This window comes from Microtus oregoni, unplaced genomic scaffold (assembly GCF_018167655.1).
Source record: "Microtus oregoni isolate MIOR12 unplaced genomic scaffold, Mior012 000002F_ref0000024, whole genome shotgun sequence".
Taxonomy (NCBI): domain Eukaryota; kingdom Metazoa; phylum Chordata; class Mammalia; order Rodentia; family Cricetidae; genus Microtus; species Microtus oregoni.
In genome coordinates this window covers 49,023,106-49,035,445 of record NW_024543061.1, presented here as the reverse complement: position 1 = coordinate 49,035,445, position 12,340 = coordinate 49,023,106, and the positions used below count along the sequence as shown (strand labels likewise).

General features: G+C 42.1%; 1 protein-coding gene across 1 annotated transcript in view; it reads left to right on the top strand.

Annotated features, from left to right (window-relative positions):
• The window catches only part of Sumf1 (sulfatase modifying factor 1), an 84,110-nt gene that overhangs the window by 5,301 nt on the left and 66,469 nt on the right, over positions 1-12,340 (top strand). The window contains exons 2-3 of the mRNA XM_041637277.1: positions 3,193-3,366; positions 7,336-7,410. Coding sequence (XP_041493211.1) covers positions 3,193-3,366; positions 7,336-7,410 — 249 coding nt within the window. The remainder of the gene's footprint in view (positions 1-3,192; positions 3,367-7,335; positions 7,411-12,340) is intronic.

The window sequence follows — 12,340 nt, the reverse complement described above, 5'->3', positions numbered from 1 at the left end:
AGGTCTTACTGTATAGCTCTGGCCTTCCAGAAACTTGCTATGTAGACCCAGCTGGTCTTGAATTCACAGAGATCTATATACCTCTGTCTCTACAGTGCTGGGATAAAAGGTGTGGGCCACCATGAATTTTTAAAAAATGTTACATATATATGGTTCTAAAATTTAAAAAGAATTGGGTGTAGAGTGAGAAACATGTCTACTCACTTATACTGTTCCCCTCCAGACAACGAAAGGCAAGCAAATCTTAAAATCCATGACCCCAAAGTCACCTGTACTTAACTTTCTCTTTCTCACACATGGGGCAATGCCACCTCCTCTGTATGCACCCCACCTTCCTCCCCTAGTTCTGTATTGGTCAGATTGCCCCATGCCACCATATTAAAAGCTTCCTCTTTACCTTCTTATGTCTGCTTTGCTTTTTGTTTCTGCATGGCCTACCGTAAGCTTTAACAATACACTACTGGTGATTTAGTTTTTTTCTGTTTTTCTCTGTGACAAAGTTGTGGTGCTGCTTTTTCAGAAAACTCAACTGGGATCCAAATCCTTGATAAGTGAATGACTGGGTGGCATAAATGGGTGGCAGGAATGGAGAGATGTGAATGGGTAATGAGAGATGAGACTGGAGCCAGGGAGGTCCTGGTGAGGGTACTGCAGTTGCCTGGGACAGGAGAAGAGTGAGATACTAGGAAGAGATACTAGGAGGACCAACCAGGCCACGTGACCTATGGATGTTGGGATTTGGAGGTAGAGAAATTCAGGGTTTATTTCTTAGTACTGGATTGATACACCAGACAAATACTACATTTGATACAAATCAGCTGAACACAGTACCAGTGGGGTTGGGATAAGGCTCAGAGGTTAAGAGCACTTGATACACTGGCAGAGGACACAGGTTCCCATGCAGCCATGTTGCTGCTAACAGTCCTGTTACAGAGGATCTGACACCCTCTTCTGGCCCTGGCACTTCATGCATGTGGTGTGGTACCCAGACATACATGCAGCCAAAACACTCATACATATAAATTAAAAAAATGGCACTATTGAGACTGGAAAATTTATGCACATGACTGAAGGAAGTTACCGCTGGCTGAGCGAATCTGAAGGCATGGGATATAAGGAGAGTAATCCTTGGATTTTAACTCTTCTATGCTTACTGTGAAGTGCTTACCCTCCAACTAATAACATCTTTGAGTTTATTTTCTCTTTCTTTGATTTGAACTCTTGCTTCTAGGTCAGAGACTTGACAGTTCACAAAATCTGAGAGGCTTGTAAATTGACTTTTTGTTCTTATGATTTTAAAGCTATGCCTTTTGTCTATAGAGAGTGTTCTGACAGATGGTATAGTTGAGAATCTATATATATCAAGTCAGGGTTTCTCTGTGTATCCCTGGCTGTCCTGAAACTCACTCTGTAGACTAGACTGGCCTTGAACTCAAAGGTTCTCTTGTTTTTGCCTCCTGAGTGCTAGGATTTATGGCTTATTCCACAACTGCCCAACTGAGAGCCTAGTTTTAATGAATATATGGTTCATACATCATATAATCCACTCTCTTGGAGTGTATAACTCAGTGATTTTATTTTTTATTGAAGTCAAATTGTTAGTGCAATCTTATTCCAGAATATTTCAGTATCTCCAAAGACACACTGTATCCATTAAACAGTCATTTCCCATTCTTGCCTCCTCATAGCCACTGGCTACCATAGACCTACTCCCAGACTCTTTGGATTGTGTTGTTTTGAACATTTTATTATTTTTGAATTTTAATGTTGTGTGTGTGTAGGTATTCATATTTGCAGTGTCTGAGCACATGCTCGTCTTGTATGGAGGCTAGAGGTTGAAGTTGGTTATCACTCTTATTGCTCTCCCACTGTATTTATGGACGCTGAGCATCTTAGTCAAACCCAGAGCTATCTTATATGTCTAGTCTTATGAGCAAGCATTTCCTGGGTACTGTGAGACAATGGTTTTGTACCCTGTAAAGATTTGTCATTTGTATTGGTTTAATAAAAGACTGATTGGCCAGTAGGCAGGAAGTATAGACAGGGCAACCAGACTAGGAGAGTTCTGGGAAAAGGAAAGGCTCAATCTGCAGTCACCACCCAGATACAGAGGAAGCAAGATGAGGATGCCTCACTGATAAAAGGTACCAAGCCAAGTGGCTAACTAACATAGACAAGAATTATGGGTTAATTTAAGATGTAAGAGTTAATAAGAAGCCTGAACTAATAGTCCAACCAGTTTATAATTAATACAGACCTCTTGTGTTTCTTTGGGACTGAACAGCTACAGGGCTGGGCAGGACAGAAACCTAATCCAACACCTGGGAATGATCCTCTCTCTCCACCTGCTGAGCCTGGAATACCAGGTGGGCTGTCTTGCTCATAGTCACCTGTAATATCAGCTCCAGGGGATCCAGCACCCTCTTCTGGTCCCAACAAGTGCCCCCACACATGATCATACACACATAGGCACAGAGACACAGACACCTACACATACATTAAAAAAATGTAAATCTTAAAAAATAAAGAATTCCGATTTCCCTTATCTCCACAGTTCATGGTTAGCCACAGTTTCCCCAGAACTGTCTTCTTGCATGTCCAAATCTGTTTGTTAGGAGTTCAACTAGAAAGATCACTTTTCAAAAAAAGTTTTCCTTCTTTCTATAACTTGTGATCCATTGTCATTGACTATGGAGTGATTTTACAAATTGTGTATGTGAGTGTGTGTGTGTTTGTGTGTGTGATTTGTTGCATGTGCACACTCATAAATACATGCACATGTGGCAGCCAGAGGTTAACATTAGGTATCTTTCTCAGATGCTTCTTCACTTTATTTTTTTGAGGCAAAGTCTTTCACTGAACCTGGAGATCACTGATTCAGCCAGACTTGATGACTCCTGAGCCCCTGGGATTCTCCTGTCTCTGACCCTGAATTACCCCCACCACTGGGGTTACAGATCTGAGCCACCATGTCCAGCTTTTATGTGGCTGTTTGGTTCCAAACTCAGGTCCCTGTCGTTGTGCAGAAAGCACTTCACCCTTGAGCCATGTTCCAGGCCCTTCATTTTACTAGTTTTGCAGAGGTTTCTGTAGTGGGGGTTTTAAGAACTGTGTGCTTGTTGTGTGCTGAGAACTTTACAGATACACTTTGCTTTTGATGCATAATGCCCTGTGTGTCCCCTTTCACTGCAGATGGTCCCTATTCCCGCTGGAGTGTTTACAATGGGGACTGATGATCCTCAGATCAGGCAGGATGGAGAAGCCCCTGCCAGGAGAGTCACCGTCGATGCCTTTTACATGGATGCCTATGAAGTCAGTAATGCTGACTTTGAGAAGTTCGTGAACTCAACTGGTTATTTGACAGAGGTAATGGGCTTGGTGATGGGAGGGAGAACTTGCCATTATCCAGAATATCCAAGAAGGACTTAGTTACTACAAACACTGAACTCTGGACACTTTTACTTTGTGCCTAGCATTGTGATGAACACTTCCTATCTGCCTTTCATGTAATTTCTCACAGCATCTCCATGATGTAACAAGCTGAGACTCAAACCTGATTCATCCCAATCATACTGCCAGTCAATGACTGTAGTCAGGCATGGTATGGACCACAGAACCTTTGCTGCTAACCCGTATGCTGTATTGTGGTAGTGTTTTATTCCACTGCAGAGGGCTGCTACTCTCTAGGCTTTCTGAGAACACAGCCGGCGGGTGATTCTTCTCAGTGCACCACAGACTGCCGTCCCCCAAGCGTTACACACTTCATAAGGGTGCCCAGGTGCCCAAGTGCAGCTTTTCATTGTTGTGGTTTTGTTCTAGTACTTGGTGACTCGGAGCTCTTTTCTGGGGTCAGTTTCAGCCCTTTTCCAGGGGTCACTGAATCATAGTGCAAGGCAGTGTTTTGATGAGACTCTCAAATGTACTTTTTCCTAAATCCTATCTTTTTAAAAATCTCATCAAAAAGTTACCCTTTTATTCAGTTTATGGAGTCCCTACTTTAAACTCTTTTTTTTTTCTAATTTAAAAAAATCCCTTGGGTGAATGCCAAAAGCAAAACAACATTCAGATTCAGTTCTGCACTGTCTCATTTCTTTGGAATTTCCTAAAATATACGAAGTGGTCATAAATCTTGTTTGTAGATATTTGTAGTAAGCAAAAGCAAAAATTCTTTTTGTTCATATTCTTAGCTTAATTCATAATCTGTTAGAAAAAGTCTGTGTGTGGGGTGGTGATAGTGGTGGGTTGTATGTACTTTTGTATGTACTTATGTATGTACCTATGTGAGGATGTGGGTACATTCACCCATGTGGGTATTATAGAATCCAGAAGTTAATCTCGGGATATCTTCCTCAATATTATATTACTCTATATTATTACTCTATCTTCTCTATATTACTGTTTTTAAAAAAGTTTATGTGTACTTGTGTGTGGGGGAGAGAGAGGGAGGGAGAAGGGAGGCAGAGAGAGAGAGAGAGAGAGAGAGAGAGAGAGAGAGAGAGAGAGAGAGAATGTATGTGTATGTGACCAAAGATGTCAGAAGAGGGCATTGGATCTGCTGGACTTAGAATTACTAGTGGTGGTGAACTGCCTGATATTCTGCCTTATTTTTGGAAAGGGTCTCCGACTGAACCTGTAGGTAGCACTTTTGGCTAGACTGGCTGGCTGGTGAGCCTGGGATAAACCTAGCTCTGCCTCCCCAGCCTCCAGCAGAGGAGAATGTGAGATATCTCAGGATGCGTCTCCATATTTGCGATCTTTACATTCACTCAGACATAGACAACGAGCCATGATAATAATGCACAGAGGACTTTATCACCAAGAAAAGTTACAGCCAGGCATTGTCAGTCATGTTGTTGCTGTTGAAGTGCTGTTTGCATTCATCCCCCGCCTTGAAATATGAGAATTGTAAAACCTGATTTGATGTTATTTATTATATAAGCACACATACCGTTGCGGCACTAATTTTAAGTAATTGTCTTGGTAATCCTGTTGGTTTTGCCTTATGAACCTCTCTTTCCGTGGAGGTCTCAGCTTCATGCTACCAGGAGGGTGGACGGCACAGCAGAATGAGACTCCTTGCCTTGCGCACAGCGTTTCCTATTCGCATGGCATTTTTCAGACTTCCCTTCCATATCTCTAACTTCATTGTACACATTCTCCACTCCTCACTACGTTCTCACCCGGTGACTCTGTTTCTGTTCTTGAGGATGATGCATCCTTCCACCTTAGAGCCTTTAGTTCCCTCTGCTTGGAACCAGAGCCCCGTGCTTGTCTCTTCTTGCATGACTTGCTGCCGCTTCATTCTGCTTGGCTGGATTGTCCCTTTTTCAAGGAGCCTTCTACTCACTCTACCAGGAGGCTGTTAACTGTTTTAACTTATACAAGCAGAATTAAGTATTAATTATTCTTATGATTTTTTTCCAGCGTGACTTTTATCTCTGCCCTCACATTTAAGCCCTTAAGAGCAGAGAGCATCCCTCCCTGAGAATTTATAGTGAGTTAGTGCTCACTGGGAGAGGGAGAGCCATTTTCTACAATTTCCTGTATAGCCAAGAGCACGTACCCATGCTCCTAAATAACCTTTTACTCAAGTTCCTATAAGCACCCATAATTAAACTCACTGGAATACACATACACCTCCTCCACCCCACTTCTTCCCCATCCCCACCCCTCCCCCACATACCTACTTGGATACACCCCCTCCACACACACGCCTTTCCCCCTCCCCAACATGGGGACAGGGATGGAGAAAAGACTCTATTTGGGAAGGAGAGGATGATTATAGAAAGGAGGAAAGGAATAAGAGGATAATGAGTGCATAGGATCCAAGTGCTTTCTCTACATGTATGAAAATACCATCATCAAATCCTTTATTACATATAATTAATATCTGTTGGTAAAAATGTAAAAGAGGACAGAGTCCATGACTATGAAATACCGACAACAGTAATCCCTGATTTAGCCCTAGACCAGGCATGTGGTAGGTGTCGTATATGTTGAATGAATAAGTGACTTGGGTTGTTGGGCATCGTGGTATTGCTAGGATCATACAAATACTGTCAGAGGTGAAGAAGACATTCATATCTAATCAATAAAAACAGACTAGAGGCTCTTGTAAGGCCTGATGTACAGGGTTCAGGACTCAGTTAACTTCATCTGTTGAGGATAGGCCAGGCCTCGATGGGGAGACTGGGAGGGGGATTCCAAGAACTGGTCATGGTTAAAGTGAGAAGACTAGAAGGGACTGCTTATAGCCAGTCATGTGTTTCTCTTGAGCTTGGTGTGCTAGAACTCCCGGACTTAACAAGGCATCTTGTTTGGCCTCCTTTCAGCTCCCGTGATTAGAATCTCTGGGGCTGGAGAGCTGCAGACCGAGTTTTTTTTTTTTTTTTAAATATTTATTTATTTATTATGTATACAATGTTCTGTCTGTGTGTATGCTTGAAGGCCAGAAGAGGGCACCAGACCCCATTACAGATGGTTGTGAGCCACCATGTGGTTGCTGGGAATTGAACTCAGGACCTTTGGAAGAGCAGGCAATGCTCTTAACCTCTGAGCCATCTCTCCAGCCCCCTGCAGACCAAGTTTTAAGAAGCTGCACAAGCTACCGAGGGGCTGGCCTAGTATAAGAAGTTCACATAAGCAGGCGCAGAGCTCTGGAAAGCTCTGGGGAGCCCCAGGGAAATGAGTCCTTATGTTTCACGGATGTGTAAGAGCAGTTGGCAACGTAAGAAGCAAGGTAGAGCAGTAGAGTCACAGGTACTAAAGGTATAAGAGCCCCACTCTTGGAGCAGATATTAATGAAGATTTGTGATAGCACTGTCAAAAAATGATTAAAATGCAGATTCCTCCTGATGCTTAGATTGGTCCCTTGGCAACTGTAAACACATGGAATGTGTCAGAGAATCAGCAAGCGGTGCTGTTTAATTCTTTAAGGTAGATCTTAGGAGCAGGGCAGTGGACAAACAGCTGCTTGTGTAATATCATATACAGTTAATTCTGTCATTTCTCAGAGTTATTTACAATATCGGGAGAAATATGTTTCTTCTCAGGGCATTCATCTTCTCAAAATCTAGTCTCTTCTAGTCTGCAGTCCTATCCGCTAACCAGGCCTCATGTGAGAGCTGTCTTTCTAAGTGACATAAACCTGTCTGACAGGAAATTGGATGCTTTTGAGTCATTTCTGAGTAGTTCAGGAAGTCATAGGGAAAACCTGAGTCCTCTTGGATGGGAAGAATTACCATAGTAGCACTGTGGGAAAAAAAAATGGCACCCTTGAAGCCCATGACTCTAACCTTTTCTGGCTTTTTTTTTTTTTTTTTACCCTCCTTATAGGCAGAGAAGTTTGGCGACTCCTTTGTCTTTGAAGGCATGTTGAGTGAGCAAGTGAAGGCGCACATCCACCAGGCAGTAAGTAATTCTCAAGGAGGCTCTCTTATTTCTCTGGGTCTCATCAGAAACTACAAATACCACCTTCCTCTCCCACCTGGTGCCTAGCCATTCTCCTGCTGTAGATTTGCTCTGAGTCCCAGGCCCATGGGTCAGGGTGCCTTCTGTGGCTGAAAATATAGAAGCCCAGGATGGCGTCTAATGGAACTTCTGGTGAGCTTTGAGTTTTTGCTTGTGCCTTGGAGTGACGCTATGCGTCTAAGTAGAATCCAGTCTGTGCTTTGGATGTGTTTTACTTGAAGCCGTTTTTAGAATGGAGGCTAAGTGAGTGTTGCAGACTGTGTTTTCAAAGTCTTGATCTCGGCAGGGGCTGGGGGGGAACTAGAGCTTCGTTAGTACTCGCGAGTCCCCCTCCAAAGTCGTGTCCATGGAAGGAGTTGTTTTGCCGGGGTTGTCCATAAAAAGTGGGGGCTGTAACTAGTCCTTAGAGAAGGGGAATACATCTTGTACAGAGAGAATACAGGGAGACGATTGGCTAGGCTTCTATAAGTACTGTGTGTCAGAAGGAACTTGGAATTCCTGTGTCAACCAGTTTAGCAGGTCTATCAATATTTGTTTGTATTTATGTCTCATGAATATGTAAAAACAAGAGAAAGAGCGAGGTTAGCTAGGAAGCTGAGCGTTCTCACAACATGGTAGACAGGGACTGGAGAGCAGGAGACAGAGGGAGTGGGCCTTGGAGGAGTCTAACACTGCAAGGAAGACAGATATGGAGGGTGAAGATGAAGAAATCTCACCCCAGTCTTCCTCTTTTATTCAAGTTCCCTTTAAGTAATTCATGCTTGGGGACTGGAGAGATAGCTCAGTAATTAAGAGCACTGGTTCCTCTTAGAGAGGACCCATGTTCTATTCCCATACCCGCATGGAGGCTTACAACCATCTGAAACTCCAGTTTAAGGGAGTATGATGCCCTCTTTTAGCTTCCACGGGCACTGCATGCTTGGGGTGCACAGACTTACAGGCAGGCAAACACCTTCACACATAGAATAAAATAAAAAAAGTCCTGCTTGAACTTTATCCTAAAGTGTTAGTGTCATTGTGCCCTTTCCTGGGAGTAGCAGCATTGAGAAGTGCACCCCTTCTGGCTCATGCTTTCTCTGTGTTCCAACCAATGTAGAACAACTTGGGGTAGGGAGAATGAAATTGTCTTGGTCTCAAATTGTAAAATTGTATTCTTGTGAGTCAGGACATTTTTTATGTTTGTTTTTACTAAATGTTTAAAAGGTGTGATTATCCTTTTGAATTCCAGTTTGTTCATTGCCAGTTAATATTGCCTCTCATGCAATCTGATTCCCCACCTCCATTTTTTTCTCTAATGGGACTGAGTTCAGCTCAGGGTAGTGATGACGACCTGGCAAGCCGCTCAGGGTGTGGCTCCTGTTTTAAGATACGGAGTTCAGATGAAGGAGCCCATCTGTTCCTGTTTCTGTAATTTGCCTTTCAGATGCAGGGCGTCGTGTCTCTTAGGAATTACTAATGCATTAGGCGTGAAGGCAGACGTGGAGCATTGCTAGGCTGCAGAGGTGCCCTTAGTCATAGTGAAGTGTGTGTGCTCGTAGCTAGGATGAGGACGAGCACCTCTCACCTGGCTGCAGGCTTGGCCTCCTGCTTAAACGCTTATAATGGAAAAGCAAACCTTTTAAGGTTGTTTTGAAAGGGTTGGATGAGTAAAGCAAGTCTGTTGATAGCCTGGGAGAGCTTTATCCCATCTTTTTGTTGGCCTGACTTATCTTCACTCACTAGACGTCACATTTCCGTAAGGTAGGATTGGAGATGCCTGTGAAATTAATTTAGGTTGACTTCAAGGAGGCAGATGAGACAGTGGGAGTGACCTGGAGTCACAGTACCTTTCATGCATCTGTAGGCCTCAAGTCACAAGAAGGGCTCATTTGAGTTCTGGAATGTCCTTGCCACCTGACGTTAATTTCTTTACAACATAGGGACCCTGCGGAAGCTGTATCAGGTGGTAAAAATATAGTAACTGCATTTATTTTTATGTGCTTGTTTTCAGGATTGTGTTCTGTTCATTCCAGTTTGCTCTAGTGGTATGAATTTCCCTATTCTTTTATTGTCCAGTAAAACACAAATACAGATAGTCACCTGATTTAACTGTGTTACTACTTTATCCTAAGCTGGAGCACACTTGTCCCATCACGCAGATCAGGAATTAGAGTTGCTACCTGCCCCAGCCACCCCTGTGTGTGTCACACTCATCACATCCATTGTGTTCCTAAAGGGGTCCCTGGCCTGGTTTGGAAAGTGAGTTCTTCCTTGCCTTTCATTTTCCTCTCATCGCCTAGGGGTATACCCTACGGTGAACCTTGACCATTTAAAGAAATGCTTGTCCAAGGCATTACTCATCTGCTTTCCATCACATCCTGCATTTGTCTTCTCATTAATTTTTACCCTCCGAAGACCGTAGAACATTAAGCTTGTAGATTTGCCCAGTCTGAATTACTGATTGACAGCTGCAATACAGTTCACCTGTTGTCTCTGGTCTGCATTCCCTGCAGATGGTAGCTGAGCTCTAAAGTGTGACCAAGTTCATGGTGTACCTGTGTCGTGAATATCGTAGTGGTGGCTTCCTCTAGCATGGTGTGGGTCACATTCTCAAGCTGTGGGTCACAAGCCCCACAGGGGTCACATGTCAGATATGTATATCTGATAATTACAGTTCATAACAGTAGCAAAATTCCAGTTATGAAGTAGTAATGAAATAATTTTATGGTGGAGTCACTGCAACATGAAGCATTGTATTAACGGGGTGCGGCTTTAGGGAAGTTGAGAACCACTGCTCTAGCATAAAGTAGCTAGTGTCTGCCTCTCCATCCTTTTAGTCACATCAGCTGATGCTGTGCTTAGTGGCTGTGTCCATGAATTCACGGGGACTGTGGATGATGGGATCCTAATTGTTTTGAATTTATTGATGGAGAGCCTTTCACAGAATGGTTGTTCCTTCCATTTACTGTTTTCTTAGTCATTGGTACAGGTTACATATGAATGGTAGGTAAATGCTTGCTCCTTTACCAAATTTAAAAATAAAAAGCCGGGCGTGGTGGTGCACGCCTTTAATCCCAGGCAGAGGCAGGCAGATCTTTGTGAGTTCAAGGACAGACTGGTCTACTGAGAGAGTTCCAGGACAGCCAGGGCTACACAGAGAAACCTTCTCTCAAAAAACAAACAAACAAACAAAGAAACAAAAGAATTAGAGGGTTAGAGAAGTAGCTCAGTGGCTGCTCTTCCAGAGGACCTAGGATCAATTCTCAGCACACCGCTAAAAAATTGTCTATAACTCTAGTCCGACGGGATCTGATGCCTTCTTCTGGCCCCTGTAGGACACTGCATATACATAGTGCACAGGCATACATGGAGGCAAAAACCCACACACATAAAATAAAACATGGAAAGAAGTGAATTGGTTGCTTATTACTCTTAAAAGGTAGCTAGCTTCATATAACCCCCACATACCACCAGGTAGGTGTGTGGTCAGTAGTGCATGCTCATGTGTGTATGTATGTGTGTGTGTATACGCGCATGCATGTGTTTCTGACTGATGACTGGTGATTGGGATGGAATGGAGGGCCTCAGGCATGCTAGGTAAGCTCTCTACTACTGATCGATTTCACCAGATCATGAATCTAGCATTTAGTCAATCTTTAAATTGATATACTCTCATTTTCAAAGAAAATTTAAAAAAATTAATATCTTATGGTCCTATACATGAGTAAACTATAAATTTATTAATCTTTTTGATACCTTAAGGATATCCTTTTTGCTTATAAATCTGTTCTTTATATACTGATACTGTTCTCAGAAGTCAGAGATGATTGCATGCTTTGAAAATATTAAATGACTCCTATATTGACTACCATTAAAAAACAGATCATGAACTTGAAAAGGCATCCTTTTATTTTTGAAAATAACAGAGTGTGGCCTTCAAAAAAGATCATGGTTCCAAGTGAATGAAATCTATAACAAGAATAAAAAATTTATTTTATTTCTTCCTTTTTATTTTGCTATTTTTTTTCAGGGTATGAGTTTTCAGGAGTATCTGATGCAATTTAATTTATTCAGTGTCTCTACCTTCCTTACTTTTTACAAGCGTCAAATACTCATGGTGTTCAAACCTACCATATTTCAGTGTGGTGATTTTCGAGCTCCCATTGCTCCAGTGTAGGATAAACAGAAAGAGAAAGCACTTTTCTTGTTAATAAGAATTTTTTTAAAGTTGGACATATTAGCACACATTTGTGATCTTTGCACTTAGGAAGTTGAGGCAGGAGCATCAGAAGATCAATACTAATCTTGGCTACATAGTGAATTCAAGACTAGCCTTGGTTGCATAAGACCCCACTTCAAACAAAGAAACAGAAGACACCTCAAACCAAATTTCCTTTAAAGATAGTTATATATATATATATATGTATGTATGTATATGTATATATATATATTTAAAAGATAGTTATATTTTCACAGGGAGTTGTAAAAGAGGGTGTGTCCTCACTAAGTTTCCTGTGCTATAATTAAAGCACAGGAACCAGATAATGTTATCCTGTTTAACTGTAGTTCACAGCCAGAAGTGACAGGTGATACAACCTCTCCTGTTTGGCTGATTGCACCGATTTTATGTGTATTCATTGTGCATATATGTATTTAGTTCTATATAATTTTGATGCAACTATATCTATCTATCTATCTATCTATCTATCTATCTATCTCTATGTAAGTACTATACTTAAAAATTTTAAAGAGTTCATGGATTTAAACATGTTATATATTTCATTCACTTGGAACCATGATCTTTTTTGAAGGCCACACGGCTATTTTTGAGCACAGGATGCCTTTTCAAGTTCACATAGGCCCTGTTATGTTCCTTCCCCCTCCGCTTGCT